Source organism: Pollicipes pollicipes, unplaced genomic scaffold (genome assembly GCF_011947565.3).
Source record: "Pollicipes pollicipes isolate AB1234 unplaced genomic scaffold, Ppol_2.1 Scaffold_2555;HRSCAF=2994_pilon_pilon_pilon, whole genome shotgun sequence".
NCBI lineage: Eukaryota > Metazoa > Arthropoda > Thecostraca > Pollicipedomorpha > Pollicipedidae > Pollicipes > Pollicipes pollicipes.
The window spans coordinates 25,967,320-25,984,641 of NW_023596136.1; the positions used below are offsets into that span (position 1 = coordinate 25,967,320).

The 17,322-nt window shown below is 63.2% G+C and overlaps 1 protein-coding gene across 1 annotated transcript in view; it reads left to right on the forward strand.

Moving 5' to 3' along the window:
- The window catches only part of LOC119099584 (HEAT repeat-containing protein 5B), a 64,067-nt gene extending 47,163 nt beyond the window's left edge, over positions 1 to 16,904 (forward strand). The window contains exons 15-44 of the mRNA XM_037222689.1: positions 16 to 149; positions 485 to 594; positions 1,031 to 1,194; positions 1,483 to 1,557; positions 2,038 to 2,178; positions 2,489 to 2,623; positions 2,950 to 3,106; positions 3,564 to 3,688; positions 4,190 to 4,379; positions 4,942 to 5,111; positions 5,434 to 5,581; positions 6,011 to 6,190; positions 6,641 to 6,761; positions 7,127 to 7,233; positions 7,646 to 7,815; positions 8,547 to 8,652; positions 9,040 to 9,185; positions 9,619 to 9,805; positions 10,079 to 10,236; positions 10,671 to 10,779; positions 11,080 to 11,358; positions 11,709 to 11,883; positions 12,211 to 12,241; positions 12,743 to 12,747; positions 12,867 to 12,952; positions 14,135 to 14,286; positions 14,933 to 15,146; positions 15,418 to 15,432; positions 15,740 to 15,885; positions 16,334 to 16,904. Coding sequence (XP_037078584.1) covers positions 16 to 149; positions 485 to 594; positions 1,031 to 1,194; positions 1,483 to 1,557; positions 2,038 to 2,178; positions 2,489 to 2,623; positions 2,950 to 3,106; positions 3,564 to 3,688; positions 4,190 to 4,379; positions 4,942 to 5,111; positions 5,434 to 5,581; positions 6,011 to 6,190; positions 6,641 to 6,761; positions 7,127 to 7,233; positions 7,646 to 7,815; positions 8,547 to 8,652; positions 9,040 to 9,185; positions 9,619 to 9,805; positions 10,079 to 10,236; positions 10,671 to 10,779; positions 11,080 to 11,358; positions 11,709 to 11,883; positions 12,211 to 12,241; positions 12,743 to 12,747; positions 12,867 to 12,952; positions 14,135 to 14,286; positions 14,933 to 15,146; positions 15,418 to 15,432; positions 15,740 to 15,885; positions 16,334 to 16,510 — 4,113 coding nt within the window. The 3' untranslated portion in view covers positions 16,511 to 16,904. The remainder of the gene's footprint in view (positions 1 to 15; positions 150 to 484; positions 595 to 1,030; positions 1,195 to 1,482; positions 1,558 to 2,037; positions 2,179 to 2,488; positions 2,624 to 2,949; positions 3,107 to 3,563; positions 3,689 to 4,189; positions 4,380 to 4,941; positions 5,112 to 5,433; positions 5,582 to 6,010; positions 6,191 to 6,640; positions 6,762 to 7,126; positions 7,234 to 7,645; positions 7,816 to 8,546; positions 8,653 to 9,039; positions 9,186 to 9,618; positions 9,806 to 10,078; positions 10,237 to 10,670; positions 10,780 to 11,079; positions 11,359 to 11,708; positions 11,884 to 12,210; positions 12,242 to 12,742; positions 12,748 to 12,866; positions 12,953 to 14,134; positions 14,287 to 14,932; positions 15,147 to 15,417; positions 15,433 to 15,739; positions 15,886 to 16,333) is intronic.
- Positions 16,905 to 17,322: the final 418 nt, after the last annotated feature.

Sequence of the window (17,322 nt, forward strand, 5' to 3'; positions counted from 1 at the left end):
CGTGCCGGCCGACAGGTGACGCTGGAGGGCCGCGCTGGCGCCTTGGCGGCCATGCACAGCTTACTGCAGCACTGTCCGGAGCTGGTGACCGAGGACCAGATCCGTAGGCTGCTGGTGCCGCTGGAGGCGGCCATCACCATGCTCACCAGGTCGGCGGCGGCGGACTTCGAACGGGGCCACTGTGTTCGGTAGATGTGGGACAGACCAGGCAGCAGCATCATTTAACGGGATAGCAATGTTGTCACGCTAAACTAAGCTAAGCTAAGCTAAGCTGCCGTAGTTATCAAGCGGGAGTCAACGTCCCTCAAGCTATTCTGCTCCTCCGCTTTTCTTCCAGACTAGTAGGTTAACTAGTGAAAATCCGGTGTTCACTCGGCCGGGATCGACAGCGGGCACAGTCGGTTCATGCATGCTCTCTCACCCTGGGCAGGCGGCAGCATTCATACCTCCTGATGTCCGCTGACCACCGTTCTCCCTGTTTCAGCCTGTCCACGGTCATCAAGTCGTACGGGCAGCACCTGAAGGCGGCCATGGCCATGGTCCGCCTGCGTCTGTACGAGACGCTCTCGCTGCTGCCGGCCTCCGCTCTCGAGGGTAGGTGGACCTCGGAGAGGAGGGAGAGGAGCTGCGCCGATCGTGCTGCTCAAAGGCACTTCGTTCCACTTAAGCTGGGAATGGGCGTAAATAAGGTAGCTAGCTGACAACTGAAATACTGGTGTCATATCAAGTTTGCCAGCATGCTCGCGTTTTCTTTCGCTCCCCCATTACCTGGCGGTGCTTCCAGGATAGCTTGTCTGCGTTTAGAACCCGTGATTCATGAATTGTTTGAGATAACAGGCTTGATGTGATGAACCTCGATGCCTACGTGACATTGTCTGTGTCCGAGATGTGGGTGTTTTTCTGCCGGAGCCCAGACTCTGACCCGACCATACCATGCCAGACCAGACCAGACCAGACCAGACCAGACCAGACCAGACCAGACCAGACCAGACCCGGTCCAGACCAGACCGAGCGTGCTCGCTGTCCCCAGGAACGCACACGCAGCTGCTGCGCCTGCTGGTGAGCGAGTTCACGCTCACCGACAACCCGGCCAACACGACCACCTCGCTGCTGCGCCTGTTGTGCCACGCCGACGAGTCGGTCATTCTCGGCTCGTGGCTGGAGGACACCGACCAGAGGAGCGTCGAGGACCAGGTCAGTTCGGCTTGGCGTAGGATGGAACCTGTGTGGGGTTACCGCGTTTGCCGACGCGCTCGCGTCTCACGCTGCCGACAGAAAGCCCTCGTAGCGCGGGATGTAATATCAGCATTGGTTTCTTATGTCTGCATTATTTTTTCAAATGCAGAACGCCTGTCCCACGCGGCCGCCCTGATCAGCTCATTTGCCGCGGTTGAGCGCCTGTGCCGCTGAGCATGACGCCACGTCCGGCCGGTCTGACCTGCTGGTGACGCCCCCGCTGACGCCCGTCACCGCCGTCCCCAGCTGCAGACGAACAGCGCGTCCGGCTCGGGGGCGCTGGAGCACGACCCCACCTGTCTGTACCGGGCCCGCGACCAGGTGAGGCCGACGCCGCGGCGCCGCCGGCCGGCCGCACAGCCTCGGCGGCCTCGGTCACGACGCCTCCTGACGTTTGGACCTTTGGGTTTGGGGGTTAGAGTGCGGAGCCCTGCGTGTCGCTGCGCTGGAAGTCGATGCCCGCTTTAAATCAGATACAAAGTGATAATGAGTGTAGTTGGGCGGATTTGAATTAACGTAGTTGGGCTGATTTGGAGTGCATGGAGACATTTTGAGACCGTTCATGCTACACATACGTACCTATGTTGGCTGTTTTAGCCCTGGGTCACATCGATCAGATTCCTATGCATGCATTTGCTTTCTTCAGAGCATTCCTCGACCGGCAGTTTTGGGAGCTACTACATTAGTTTGGAGGCTGAACTGGGACCAACGCAATATGCTTTCGATCATGTTCCGTTCATGTCAGCTTGGTCTGTAGCTAACCCTCCGCCACCGGTGACATCTGCCGGTCGTGTTTGGCAGTCGCGCTCTGTGCCGGGCCCGCTGCCGCTTGGCGTCGCTGTGATCGACCAGTCGGTGATCCTTTTCGGCCTGGTGTTCCCACGAGTGGCCAACAAGCACCGGCTGCAGATGCTGGATCACTTCGCTGAGTGCATCAAACAGGTGAGAGCGTGTTAGAGGCGTCCGGCGCCATCTGCCCACCGTGTTACCGGCAGTCAGACGCGGTGTCGCGCTGCTCATGAGGGGGCTTGGCGTGCCGAGCTCGATTGGGACGGCACTCACTTGGCGTGCGACGTGCGACGTGCGACACTTGACGTGGGACGTCGCGCGATGTAGCCGTTTTGCGTCGGAGCTGTGTCCTGCGGTGTTGTGTGTGACAGTTTCGTGTGTTGGCTCGGAGGGTTTCGCGGTCGGTTAGCGCTCGCCGCGGTCGGCTCTTCCGGGTGCTCACTCGGATGGGTTCTGCCCTTAGGCCAAGGGGATCCGGCAGGAGGCGATCCAGACCAACATCTTCTCGGCGGTGCTGAGCGGCCTGCGCGGCCTGGCCGAGGCCAAGGCCACCTTCGGAGACGACAACGTCAAGAACTCGGCCACCAACCTCATCCTGGTACTGGAGGACGGGCCAGCGCTTGGGAGGGACGCCGTAGACCGGCTAGCTCGGCACGTGGGATGTCGTGGGTGTATGTCAGGCTTGATCTGGTTGTGTTCTGTGTGCGCCGTTTGTCTGGAAATTCGTGCAAAACGGTGTGCATTCATGATTCACTTTGACGATTTACAAACGTCTATTTCCTTACCGCGTTTTTTACATCGTGAGAATCAAAAGCGCCAGCGCATCTGGACAGTGGCCACGACGTGCCCAGGCGCTGGCGTCCGCGGCCGTCACCGCCAGCCGCGCGCAGGCCTGCCGTCGTCAGTTCGCCTCTCTGCCGACAGAGCGCGCTGACCAACTCGAACCCGACGCTTCGGTGCGCGGCCGGCGAGGCGCTGGGCCGGATGGCGCAGGTGGTCGGCGACCCGCGCTATATCGCCGAGATGGCGCAGAAGAGCTTCGACCGGCTCAAGTCGGCCCGTGACGTCATCAGCCGCACAGGTGAGCGGGTGACGTCATGGGCCGGGGTCGGGCCGGCTGGTGGAAGACGGCCGTGCTGGTAAAAGCCAGCATTTTGACTCGTGAAGGCTGTAACAGGCCGGGCCGAGAAGGGAAACGTTTGACTGGCGCTTCGTGCCGCGACATGTGATCCGCATACGCCCGTGATTGATGAATGTAAACTCGTGGGACGGCTGATGGGCTCAGCGAGAGCTGAGATGAGGCGGCCGCGTGGCTTGGGTCGACCCCCATCACCCGGCCGTGTATGACTACGGACGTCGAGAGCTTGGCACTAATGACGTTGACGTGCTATTCGGATGTACTCTACGATGTCGGTGACCGGTGAACCAGAAGCATGCTGAAATGGACCACGGTGCCAGTTCGGCGTTTGCAACACGCTGCCACATCGCTCTTGCAACGGCAACATGCCCCCTTCACACCCGTCCTGGGTGTGGCGCAGGTCACTCGCTGGCGCTGGGCTGTCTGCATCGGTATGTGGGCAGCATGGGCAGCAGCCAGCACCTCAACACCAGCGTCAGCATCCTGCTGGCGCTGGGGCAGGACATGGCCTCGCCGGTGGTCCAGGTCAGTTGTCAGACGACGCGCATCATGCACTATAATGCAAGGTTGCTTGAATCATCGCCGGTTGCCCTGTGGTGGCCGCTCAAAGTTGGTCACCAATTTGGCTCGTTCTTGCCATAAAATTAACTTCCGTGTGAAGATGCATCCTTTCGTCGAACGTTCGGCATGTATCCGAGTGGTGTTTTTAGTATAAAGTGTGCATTTTACACCCCAAAGCTGCTGCTTTGGCGCTGTGTCCAGCGCACTTGCGACTTGGTATCTGTGCGTGCGAGGTGCAGTCGTTGACACCGTCTGCCTGTTGCCTGATGTCTCAATCCTGCCCCGGTGGTCGTGGGGAAGGGTGTGGCCAGCTCGGCCGCTGTGTCGCTGGCCCATGCCATGTCACGGGACATGTCAGCCGACCTCAGTCCTGACCTGACCTGACCTTCACCTGACCTCAGTCGGCGTCACCGGGGCGTGGCGTCCGTCGGCAGCCGCCAGTCTGACGGCCGCCTGCGTCGGCAGGTGTGGGCGCTGCACGCGCTGGCGCTGATCGCCGAGTCGGGCGGGCCCATGTTCCGCGCGTACGTGGAGCCGACGCTGGCGCTGGCGCTGCGCCTGCTGTTGGAGGTGCCGGCCGCGCACGCCGACGTGCACCAATGCGTCGGCATGTGTCTGTCGGCGCTCATCACCACCGTCGGCCCCGAGCTGCAGGGTCAGTACTCGGCCGGGAGCGGGGGGAGGGGGGAAGGGGGAGGGACAGGGACAGTATTGAGAGGAAGGTCTCATGGGGAGAGGTTGGGAAAGGTGGTCATGAGGGAGTTATTGGTTCCAAGGGGTGACGAATGGACTGAGATCGGCTCTGAGTGTGAGCGACGATAGTAAGGCGTTGGCCAGAGAGGTAAGAGCAGGTCATAATGTAAATGATTGACAACGGGTGTCAGCGGGTGGCTATTGGGCACAGATGATTGGGTGGTGATGACGGCGGGAAGGAGGGAGGGTCGGGCTGGCTAGCTTAGACAAGGGAGTGTCGGTGACCCTAGCCGAGACAACACCCGGGCATCGCACCTATGGTGGACGTACTCACAGCTCCTGCCGTGTACGATTTGTTCGTGCTGTATATCGCTCCACGCTGTGGCACCAAAAGCCGTCCATCGCCACGCTTCCGCCGAGGACGCCACGCGCCCTGAGACCCAAATCATCACCAGCATTTCGCATCTCAGCCGGTGCTGGACGTCTGTAGAGCAGCCGCGTGACGCCAGCGCGCCCGCCCGCAGGCAACAGCAACTCGATCATCGCGGCGCGCTCATCGCTGCTGTGCGCCTCGGCCGTGATGCTGGACCACAGCGACGCCATGGTGCGGGCCGAGGCCATGGCCTGCCTGCAGCAGCTGCACATGTTCGCGCCGCGGCACGTCAACCTCTCCACGCTGGTGCCCACGCTCTGCGTGAGTAGGACGGCGGCGGCGGTGACGCCTCAGGCGCAGCGCTCGCTCTTGTCGCGGGCGCTTGGCGACGCGGATGTTACCATTGGGGGCAGCTGTCGTGGGATGAATCACGGGGCGTTGTTGCATCATGGCACGTAATGTCTCTATGTTAGTGGGATCAAAGTTGTTTGTTATGATCCGGCACTGCACACATGGGTGACAAGCATAATCGCGTTCATTCTCCATGCCATACATGGTTCACCTTGATTAATGGTTTTAGAAGAAAGAAATATCAGCAGTCAACAGCTACAGCTCTTGCCTGACCGCGTGTGGCCGCCGCCAGATGTCGCTGTGCGGCGGTCAGCTGAGCCTGCGCCGGGCGGCCGTCAGCTGTCTGCGTCAGCTGGCGCAGCGCGAGGCGCACCAGGTGTGCCAGCACGCGGCCTCGCTGGCGGCCGGCGCGGCCGCCGGCGCACTACAGGAGACGCCAGGTGGGGCTCTGCTGGCGGCCGAGGCTGCCGGCGCCCCGTGGCGGCGTGCGCCCGCTGTCACGGAGAGAGAAGGCCACCCGGTGGCATCCACGAGTGTAGGGGGTAGCGATGGACATTAGGGGTCATGTTCGCGCCGCCAACTTTTGTTCTGTCTTTTCTTGTCACTAGCGTTCGCATGGTTTGTAGTTTTTATTGGTGATTCATTGGGCGAGCGTGCGGGGGATTTTTCAGTGACGCACCGCTGGCCAGACCGTTGGCCTCTGACCTGTGCACTGATGACCCGTCCGCCAGTGTCTCTGGACCGTGCCACCGAGTACGGAGTTCTGTGCCGTCCCCTGACACCCCCTCCCCGCCCGCCAGTGTCGCTGGACCGTGCCACCGCGTACGGAGTTCTGTGCCGCCCCCTGACGCCCCCTCCCCGCCCGCCAGCGGTGCCGATGACAGACACGGGCCTGCCGGGCGTGCTGTTCAGCCTGCTGGACACGGAGACGGACGAGCGGCTCATCAGCGACATCCACGACACGCTCAACTCGATGATGCTGGCGCTGGTCGACGACAACCTGGCGCTCTGGCTGCGGCTCTGCAAGGACGTCCTCACCACGTCTGTCGGTCAGTGGTGGTCGGTGGCGGGCTGAGCACCGACCGGTGTACCGGGACCAGTGTGGCTAGGCTGCAGGGGGATCTGCTGGTGGCCAGTCCTCGGGTGTGGGGTGGTGTGCGGAACGGAACGGGGCCGGTCTGTGCACGCTGTCAGCGGGGGGAGGTCGCGTGAAGGCGGGACTGGCCCAGATTGTGAGACACGGGCGACTCTCAGCGGCTGGGCCGGCGTGGAGAGGATGGCGGATGGAGGTGTGGGATGCCCCCGAAGTCGAAGCTGATCAGCCGGCGTTCACGCAGTTGTGACCAGAGGAAATGTGCGGTGTTTTCTACGCGGGGAAATGGGGGAAAATGGATATGAACGGACGAGACTGGGTGCGGTGGTCCGCTTCACTGTAGTCTGCCGGCGTTCCTTCGTGCTCGTGCGCGCCGGTAACGCCGGCCCACGTGTGCGGCCGACAGACACGTCAACGGACAGCGACGTGGCGGCCGGCGAGGAGGAGGGCGACGACGACATGGAGCAGTTCCGGACGGGCGAGGAGCCCGACTCGCACCCGGCCATCCCGCCCCGCTGGCCCACACGGTACGACGTTCGGCACGGCGGCCCGCTGCAGCGCCGGTGGCTGTCAGACAGGCGCCCAGACTCGGGGAGAGAGAACGGCGGACGTCAGCCGGGTGGTTTTGGAGATGGGTGTGTCTCGTGTAGTTTGGCTGTCATGTCCGAGGATCTTTACAGTGAGGGGAAAACATAAAAATCACAGCAAAGCGGCCTCGGCGTGCATTGGCTTTGTTTTTGTCACTACCTTTCACCGATCCTCTTGGTTATAACATTTAAGTTTGTATGCACTGGCTGCTGCTGAGTTCTGTATTGACTGACTTGTCCATTGCGTTGGGCCGTGGCGAACTGCGCGTGCCGCAGCGTCTGACGTGGCCCCCGGTCGTCGGCAGGGTGTTCGCGGCCGAGATGGTGCGCAAGATGCTGCTTACCTGCGAGGGGAACCGCACCCACTTTGATCTGGCCCTGGCCAAAGAAGCGCGCGCCGCCAATCCTCAGAGTGAGTCGGCGGCTGCTGATCGGTCTTAAGAACACGCGATACTATGTGCATGTGGGAGAATACTGCTACACTTAAGTCCGTATCTAAACTCAGAATGTTGTTTATAGTCCCTAGCATTTCTAGGGAAATGACGTAGCCGCCTCGGTCGGCCAATCATCCGCTTGGATTAAGTTAAGCCTCCCTGTTCGATGCGTCTGTAGAAGTCCCGCCAAAAATCGCGTCGTATTCTCCCCCGATCACTTTTCCTTTTCTTTTTCCTTCCCCAGAATCAGCTGCACCGACCTGGTAACCTTGTTGCATCCAGTTTTTGACATTCCGCGCGTAGTAAATTAATCCAGCAAGGTCGGGTGAGAATACCTGTTGTGACCAGAGCGCGACTCGTCTGACCTCTCTCCCCTACCCCGCCGGGCAGGCGACTGGTTCATCCTGCACCTGTCCGACCTGGTGCGCGTGGCGTTCATGGCGGCCACGAGCGACTCTGACCCGCTGCGACTGGCCGGGCTGGACACCCTGCACCAGCTGATCGACCTGTTCTCGGCCGCGCCCGACCCGGAATTCCCCGGACATCTGCTGCTCGAGATGGTGAGTCAGACCCCCCGCCGAGCGGCCGCCCGCTGAAAACAGGACGGGAGTGCCGGTCTTGTTTTTGTTCCCCACGTGTTTAAGCTTTTATGTATAGTGTTTCTTATGTGCCCAGTGTGCCATGCGGTTTTATTTTTACCGGACTTCGGAACGGCTGTCGCGTCTGGGAAACCATACCCTATCATTTCGGCATTGACATTAGTATTTATTAGGTACGGTGTTCGATTCCCCGCGGTGCCCGCCCTCCCTGCCAGGGCGAGAGGCAGGCGACGCCATACAGCCTCAGCAGCTGGGCGCATCGCAAAGTTACAATGATGACGATGAGGACAGCTGTCGCCCTGCCCTTGCTGTGCCGCCTGTGTCGCCGACACTGCGGAGTGGTGGATCGTTCGTTTAGCAGCGCCACGTGGCCCTGCCTGTGTTGTGTTCGGAATATGTGATGAGGCTCCACTGACTGGCGCTGTGAGAGCGGTGTCTGGGTCACGCGAGTAATGTGACGGGGCAGCGGGTTGGTTGGAACTTGTTCGACACCCGTGCCTGAACTGAGCGGAGCTACTGCTTTGGTCTGGTGGTTGCCCCGCCCACCCGCCCTGTTGCGCTCGGACACGGACAGGAGTGGTGTCTGAGTGGGAGCGCTCCGTTCGCCGTCAGCTTCACAGCTGCGCTCTGCCAGCTGGACCCCGGCGTGCTGACCTGACCTGAGCTGACCTCTGCGTCCGCGTGTGCCGCAGTACCAGGCGCAGGTGTCGGCGGCGCTGCGGCCCGCCTTCGCCGCCGACACGCCCTGTCACGTGACCGCCCGGGCCTGTCACGTGTGCTCCGCCTGGATCGGCTCAGGTGCGTGGTGGGGGGTCACGTGTCGGCCTGTGTTGTCACGTGTGCTCGGTGCGGATCGGTCCAGGTGGAGGTAGATGTCGCGTGAGTGCCTGCACGCACCACTTGTTGTGCACATTTGTTTGCTTACATCACCCTCTTTTAAGCCCACCTCGTACGCAGCATTCATCCCGATTTGAACGACTGAGGGCCGTAAGCCGAAACCCTGAAATCAGCAGCGGGGATGTTTGTAAAATCCACGTAACTGCGGTATTTTCTGTCCGCATATTGCCGAGCTAAGTTCCATGGGTGATGTGTAAAGCGTACCTTGTGTATATGGCTGCGTGCTGGAGCCCTGGGTGTGCCCGTGAACGTCTGTCGTCTTCGCTGACCCCGACCCCCGTCTCTCAGGGGTGGCCCGTGACCTGGCCGACCTGCGGCGCGTGCACCAGCTGCTCGTCTCCTCGCTGGCCAAGCTCAAGTGGCGCGGCACGCACGTCTACAACGAGAGCGCCATGACGCTCGAGAAGCTGGCCATCTTGAAGGCCTGGGCGGAGGTGAGGCGGCCGCTGTAGGCGGGCGCGCTGATGTCAGGGGAGAGAGTGCAGGTAGAATGTGTGGCTGGTGTTGATGGGACTCGATCTGTTAGTGTCCCCGGGCGGAGGCAGGGGGTGGCGGGGCGTGTCTCGGTCCGCTGTGGTGTCGAGAGTGTCAAACCATCTGGCGGTAAAGTCGCCGACTGGGATATCGGCTGTTCTTTTCTCCGGCTAGTTCGCCAAGTACTCAGATTTGGGTGGAGCACGCGAGGTTTCGACCTCCAACTCGCACACAAAGCAACACTTCCTCATCGACAGCCATTGCAATTCGTGAATGCGACTGCTCTCTGGCTCTCGGCTGCTAGTTGTCTGTGGCGTCCGGTCGGCGCGTACAGCTGTCGCTGCCAGGGTATCGCCGCCGACCGCTCCCTCAGCTGACCTCGCCCCGCGACAGGTGTACATCGTGGCGATGAGCGAGAGCGGCTCACGGCCGCCGAGCCCGGCGCCCGACGACGAGCCGTCCGAGCCTGCCGACGGCTGCTCCGAGCACCTGCTCACGCTGGTGCAGCCCGAGCTGGCCAACCTGGCCAAACACTGGCTGGCGGCGCTCAAGGACCAGGCGCTGCTGTCGCTGCCGCCCGGTGAGTGCTCCGCCGGCAGAGCAGACGTACCAGCCGGCTTTGTGGTACTTGATTCAAAGTGTGACGGCCCATAACGTCCGGTCCAGCGGTCGGTGCAAGCTCCAAACTCAGCTGCCCGCATGTCGCGTATGTCGGGAGCATCGCCCGTCTAGTCGGTATTCAGTGGGCCCTGTGTCGACCTGGTGCGTCGCGTGCTCCGGCGCTGCCCGTCGCTTCGCTGGTGGCCCACGCCCGTCTCGCGCGTCTCACCTGCGCCTATCCCGTGTGTCGCAGAGTTCGGCTCTCAGCTGCCTCACGACGGCGGCGCGTTCTACACCAACGACACGGTGGAGGCGGCGCGGCCCTACTACCGCACCTCGTGGCCGGCCGTGCTGCACGCCGCCGCCATCTGGCTGCATGCCGGTGGCTTCGAGAACGTCCACACAGAGAAGGTGCGGCCAGCGGCGGCGGCCGCGGTCCAGTTGCGTGTCTCGCGCAGGCGCTAGGCTCTGTCATTGGAGGCGGTGGTAGTGGCAGCAGCACGCACAGGCTTCGATTAGTAATTTCAGTTCCGCGGCGTGGTTTGACATTGTCCTAGAAATGCTTTGTCGCGGGCGGTAGCGCTACTTCATCGCGCATTTATTAGGTCATATGTGAACATTGGACACTGTTCAGGGCTTTTAATACCAGCTGGGTGCAGTGCTCCGAGCTTCAGTCACTACCTTCATCATCACTGTACGAGCGTCGCCTGGCACGGTCACTTCCTGCCCACCTGGTATATACCCAGGGCCCCAATCCATGCCGCACCTGTTGGCGGCTGCGTGCGGCGTGCGGCTGCCATCTGGTGGCAGGTTTGTACAATATAAGTGTGTTTACCTGCCGCCAGGTGGGCATCGACGTGCAGGGCAGCACCAACCTGGGCATCGGGCCGACCAACGCCGCCTCGGGCCGAAGCCCGGACGACATCAACACCGACCGGTTCCACCTGCTGTTCGGTGCGTGCGCGGTGGTCGGCTCGGGAGCGGTCGCTCTCGCGTGACTTGGGCACACGGCTGTGTGGTGTGCTGCCTGTGTCGACGCCTCTTTAACGCCGGGGCCACGGCTGCTCGGACCGTCTCTCGGGTTTGAGTGTTTTGCGTCGTCTGCCGCCAAGGCCAGGTGCATGGCGCTGGGCGAGCAGCCTCATAGTCAGCAGTATGGGATTATCTTGGCGGGGCGAACTGATGGCTTGACCTGACCTGGCCTGACCTGATCCGACCTGATCGGGCCTCAGTTGACCTGGCCGGCGCCCGCAGGCATCTGCATGGAGGCGCTGTGTAACCCGCGCAGCTCGGAGCCCGTGCCGGTGGTGGTGACCTGCCTGCGCGCCCTCTGCCGCCTGGTCAGCTCGCCCTGGCCGCGCCGGCTGCTCAGCGCCAGCCCGGCGCTGACCGTCGAGCTGCTGAACGTGCAGCACCGGCTGCTGCTGACCCGCGAGAGCGCGCTCGTCCACCTGCTGGTGATGCGGGTGGTGCGGCGCGTGGTCACCGCCGCCCAGGAGAGCCTGGACGCCGCCAAGCGACGCCGCCTCAAGGGTGAGGGTGAGGCCTGGGACGTGGGAGACTCTCGGCGTAGGGTGACGGCTGCGGTTTGAGATATGATGACGATGGCGTTTGTCGAGATCGCTCATGGGCGTGTTTCCCGTCGTTAAGTGTAATGTGTTTGCCTTGGTCACACTTCTTGACCAGGGCTTGCATCCAGTCCCGTCCGCCGACGGTGCTTTCTACTTGCTTTCTTCCTTGCCGATCGTCATCTAGTGCCTCTTCAGCCCTGGCGTGCAGCGGCTGCAGCGACCCCTCCCCCGACATGATCTTGGCCAATCAGAGCCGTGATCCCGCCCCCAAACCTGAAGTCGGCCAATCAGAGCTGTGACCCCGTCCCGCAGATCTGATGCCGGCCAATCAGGAGCCGCAGGAGCACAAGGAGCTGGATTTGCTGGGCGAGGGCGGCGCGGCCGGCGACATCGTGGCCGGCCACTCAGTGGTGTTCGCCCTGCTGGAGGTCTGCCTCTGCCTGCTCACCAAGCTGGTGCCCTCGCTGAACCCAGCCACTCAGGCCAGGTGAGACCGCGGCAACGAGGTGAGCACGGATATTTGTGCTGTTTTGGGTTCTCATATGTCAGGATTCAACACCGGTCGTTCGACATTAATTTGTGGGGTAGCAAACTGTCGTTGAATTTTAATATACTTGTAAAGTTAATTCTACTACTTTTGAGACATATTTCTGCTCACATTCCAAGTTTTCTGCGATGTGAAACAGAGGTGGCAGTGGACCATGTGTCAATGGAATCCAGCTCTCTCTACGGCCGAGCGAGCCGCTGATCGCTGCTGACCGTCGCTGATCGCTGCTGATCGCCGCTGACCATCCCCGCCCGCCGTGCCTGCCAGCTCGTCGTCGCGCGCCGGCCGTGCGCCGGTGGCCGGCCTGCCGGAGGAGTCTCACCGGCTGCTCTCCGAGTGTCTGGCCGTGCTGGAGGCGGCGCCGGCGCTGTGCTCGCCGCGCGGCGCGCTGGCCGTGCTGCCCACCGTGCTGCTGCTCACCACCAGCGTGCTGCGCCAGCTGGCCACCAAGCCGGTCAGCGACGCCACCGTGCTGGCTGGTCGGCCGGCCGTGGCCGCCGCGCTGCACGCGCTCCGTCTGCTCGTGTCGGATAGGTGAGGATAATGGGAGGAGGACGGGAAGGGGGAGGCTGTGAAGGGGAGTGTTGGTACGGGCAGGGGTGGCTGGGTGATGACTGAGCGCCGTTAGCCGAAATCGGTCCACGCCGTTCAACGGCTGGGGTGCGGCTCAGCCAGCTGCGGGGGTCGTGTGTTGACGGAGCTGGGAGGTAGACGGGCACGCATCGGCCGAGAGGTCGCTGATTGCCGCGAGACCCGCCTCCCCTGTGTAGCGCTCCTTGTCGGCCGCTGCTGCCCGCAGCTCCGGCCCTGCGCTGTATGGACGGCGACTGTTCTGTCTGTGATGTGTGCGTGCGCGGGCCGGGCGGCGGAACGTCGCCTGCGAACGGCTGGTGACCGGCGCGTGCACCTCTGACGCACGGCAGGTACGGCCGGGACGAGCGGGTGGCCAAGGAGTGGTGCCAGCTGCTGGAGAGCGCCCTGGCCAAGGTCATCGACATGACGCGCACCTGTGAGTTGGCGCCCGGCCCGTCGGGTCTGGAGTGGGGGGCTGTCTATTCTGCGTGCACACGATGTTGATTGGTGCGTGGTTCACGATGGCGATGTTAAGGGAAGAAAGACCAGAGAGGCTGCTCAAACAAGGACAACCAATTAGTGACGCACAGTGCTGCGCATGGGTGCGACTTTTGTTCTGTGTTTCAAACCTCAGCCATCACGAGCGTAGCATTCTTCCCTGCGTACAGCGTATTTTTTTATGTGCATTGTGTCGCAACGTCACGTGGTTTGCTATGCGGTTGTAATGGCCATCAGACATTAGATACCACAGTTCTGGATGTGCGCTTCTGGCCTCTCAACAGTGGGGTACTCTGCGTCGAAGTGCACCAAGTCCTTTGTTGAAGCATACGTTGTCGTTGATGCCAGCCATGGTGGTGCGCTTGGCGCGGGTGGTGGGGCCTCGCCAGCGGTGTGAGGAGGTGGCGCTGACCCCGCTGCCGTCTCTCCCTCCCGGGTGGCGGCGCGGGTGGCGGGGCCTCGCCAGCGGTGTGAGGAGGTGGCACTGACCCCGCTGCCGTCTCTCCCTCCCGGGTGGTGGGGCCTTGCCAGCGGTGTGAGGAGGTGGCACTGACCCCGCTGCCGTCTCTCCCTCCCGGGTGGCGGCGCGGGTGGTGGGGCCTTGCCAGCGGTGTGAGGAGGCGGCACTGACCCCGCTGCCGTCTCTCCCTCCCGGGTGGCGGCGCGGGTGGTGGGGCCTTGCCAGCGGTGTGAGGAGTGCGCTGACCCCGCTGCCGTCTCTCCTCCCGGGTGGCGGCGCGGGTGGTGGGGCCTCGCCAGCGGTGTGAGAGGTGGCACTGACCCCGCTGCCGTCTCTCCCTCCCGGGTGGCGGCGCGGGTGGTGGGGCCTTGCCAGCGGTGTGAGGAGGTGGCACTGACCCCGCTGCCGTCTCTCCCTCCCGGGTGGCGGCGCGGGTGGTGGGGCCTCGCCAGCGGTGTGAGGAGGTGGCACTGACCCCGCTGCCGTCTCTCCCTCCCGGGTGGCGGCGCGGGTGGTGGGGCCTTGCCAGCGGTGTGAGGAGGTGGCGCTGACCCCGCTGCCGTCTCTCCCTCCCGGGTGGCGGCGCGGGTGGTGGGGCCTTGCCAGCGGTGTGAGGAGGTGGCACTGACCCCGCCGCCGTCTCTCCCTCGGCCTGTCCAGGCTCAGAGGCGATGCGGCTGGACGAGGTGACGATGCTGCTGGCGATGGGCGTGTTCGTGCTGCACGCGCCGCCGTCAGTGGTACGCATCCCGGCGCTGCAGTACCCGTGCGTCAACGAGTACACCACCTGCCTGCAGGCCGACAGCATACAGGTACGGCCGCGGGCGCCGGACGCGCCTGGTGCTGGCCACGGCTGGTCGGGGGAACGCCCCGGCAGCTGGCCGATGTAAAGCATTGCGGAGAGATTGACTTTGGAAAGGGACTGGAAGTTTCAGTTTGAGTTCGAGGCGGTCCTCGGGCTGGCCTCTGCCTGAACCGTCCAATGCTGTTTAAAAGGAAACCGCTGTGATGTGATTACCCGTTTTAATCTGCCACTTTGAAGTATCCAAGGTCGGTAGTTGTCATTTGCGGTTGGCATGCCTGTCGGGCATATTGAGATGAAATGTAACCACTCTGCTCTGCACTTGTCCATCCGGCGTCACTGAAGTGCAGTTGTCGGTGTTGGAAGATCCGATGACGGCTGGGCCTGTAGGTCTGACGGTGCGTGCGCGTGCGACTTGACCTGCCCTTTTTGTCCTGCTGTGTGATGCCTATTTCAACGAGCGCGCTTTTCCGCTCACAACCCAGCTGTGGGTCCATCAGCAGCACATGTCCTCACGCCGTGCACGTGGTGCATGATGGACGATGGCCGGTATCCGTCCTTTGCCGCGGTCCTACCGCGCAACTGTGCCCAGCCCCGCCACGGAGCGGTGTGGGCCGTGTCGGCGCCCGTCTCAGCGGCGCCCTCCGCCGCTCCAGGTGCGGTTCCACTGCGTGCGCACGGTGCGCTCCATCTTCGCGCACGCCGACCGGGCCGTCTCGACGCCCTACATCCAGGCGCTGGCACCGCGGCTGCTGCAGCAGCTGCACGTGTCGGCCGGCGCCGCGCCGCCCTCGGAGCTGGAGCTACAGCTGCAGCTGGAGCAGCTCGGCTGTCTGGAGACGCTCGTCACCGTCTGCGACCCGGCGAACCGTGAGTGGACGGCCGCGCCCGCCGCGCCCGGCCGCGGCGGTGTGCGCTCCATGCTGCTGCTGCGGCGGCGGCGGCGGCGGCGGCGGCGGCGGCGGCGGCGGCGGCGTCGCGTGATGTTTCCGGTCGGAGAGAACTGTTTGTGCTCGTGCGTGAAGCGGGTAGAATGGCTGTGTTCTGGTCAGTTTCCGTTATTGCGTAGCGAGTCTTGTGCTTCCGGGAAGCCTCTGTCGACTGTGTCTAATGTATGCTCTGTCCTGCCGACGCTGCGCAGGACCCGAAATTGAGGGTGAGTGGAAAGGTGGTCCGGGTCACATGTGCGAAGCTGGCTGCGACGTTCGGGTTCTATAGAGTGGCTAGCCGACCTCTGTAATACTGTGTCGCAATGACAGTAGCCCGTTGGAAGAGAGCAGACGTACGCTATCTTGTTTGAACCGTCTATGATATAGTTTATCGCATCTTTTTCACAGGCGTCTTGTTTTTTTTTTCGAATGCTGTGCCTGGCTGGAAGACAGACGTGTAATCAAGCGCCTGGTAGACCTGTCGCGGAGCCGCCTTCAGGCCGATGACGCTTTTCTTTTGTCTGCGGTCTACAGGAGTGCAGGTGCTGGGCCTGTACGTGCCCGTGCTGATCCGCTTCTTGCTGGACTCTGAATCACTGCCGGCGGCCCCGTCGCTGTCCCAGACCCGGCACGAGCACTGCCTGAACAAGCTCAACACCATCGGGCCGCAGTACCCGCAGGTGGGCTTGCTGCTCTCCTGTAGATGGCGCTAGCGTCGCCGCGAGTGGACATAGGTGGCGATGGAGGCGCCTGTGGGACGCCATGTTTCCCCGCCTCTCAGCGCTGCGCCCGTGCGACAGAATCACGGCCGAAGTTGGCCGATCGGCAGAGGCCTTGCGCCACTCCTTCCGCCGCTCGTGCTGGCGTCGGCGTCGCCCCATCGGGGTCCGACGTCGTATCGTGCCGAGGAAAACCGGCGTCGGACGACCGCGTGCCGCACGCCTCTCTCGGCCGGTGGTCACGGCCCGACCAGAGCCGGCCCAGGCCGCCGTGTGACTTTCACGGCCTCTTCGTGAGCGGTGACGGGACCGGGGCCGACAGGGGGGCCGTCGTGGCTGCGGTATTGGGGTCGGTGTACGTCGCGTGCGTCCCCAGTCGATTCTGACCGGGCGCCGTCGCTGTCGGCAGGAGTTCAAGACGCTGCTGTCGGGCTCGGCGCCACTGCGCCAGCGGCTGGAGCAGGCGGTGGCGGCCAGCCAGCGTCTCAAAGCATCGCAGGCGCGGCAGGCGCAGGCCAAGCCGGCCGCGCCGCAGGCTCCCGCCGCCACCATCAAGCTCAGCATGGACTTCAGCAACTTCACCTGAGGCCGGCGCCTGCTGGGAGTGACGTGTTCGGGCGACCGGGCCGGGGTATCGGTCCTCGGCGGACGGAGCTGTGCTGTGTGGGAATCGCGAGCCGCGGTGGCTGCTCCGACGCAGGGCCATAGCAGCGCTGTTCCCCGCGGGCTGAACCTGTGCCAGACGGCTGCCGCCCATCCCCGCTGCTAAGCTGTGTGACGTTGTCCGTGAGGGAACCTCCACGTCTCCCTCGTCGTGTTGTTACGTATTAGCCGTCGAGCCGCGGCCGCCGGCGCTCCTCGGGGAGCTGCGGCCTGATCTGTGGAGCGTCCTCCCGTCGGCAGAGACCGCCGCCGGCTGAACCGTGCCAAAGGCCGGGCACTGGCCGCCCCGCCCGCTGCGCCGGTCGGCTGTCTCTCCCTCCTGCCCCCCCCCCCCCCCCCTCCCTCTGACTGTGGGTCCACTGTGACATTCTGCTGGGCGCGGTGCTGCTCTCTCATTCCGGGCTGAAGTGTAGCTGCCGGCGGCGGCGGGAGTAGACTGTGCCGAGCTGGGGCGGAGCTGGCGGCCGCCGGGACGGACTCGCGCTGGCGGGGACGCGCGCAGGGTTGTGATACGGCCGAACCAAAGATGGCCGACGGCGGGCGCGGCGCCCGGTCCGGTCCGGTGCGCTTGGTGTTGATCTGTGCTGTTTAGAATGATGTCGGAGCTTCTAGACAATCTGGGGAATGCGGTGTGTCGACTGTGCGTATGGTGATACGATCAAGAACGTAATTATTGTGCGGCTCGGTGAGATGAGATTAGAGGAACAAGGTGTCAGCTGATAATAATGGCAAATA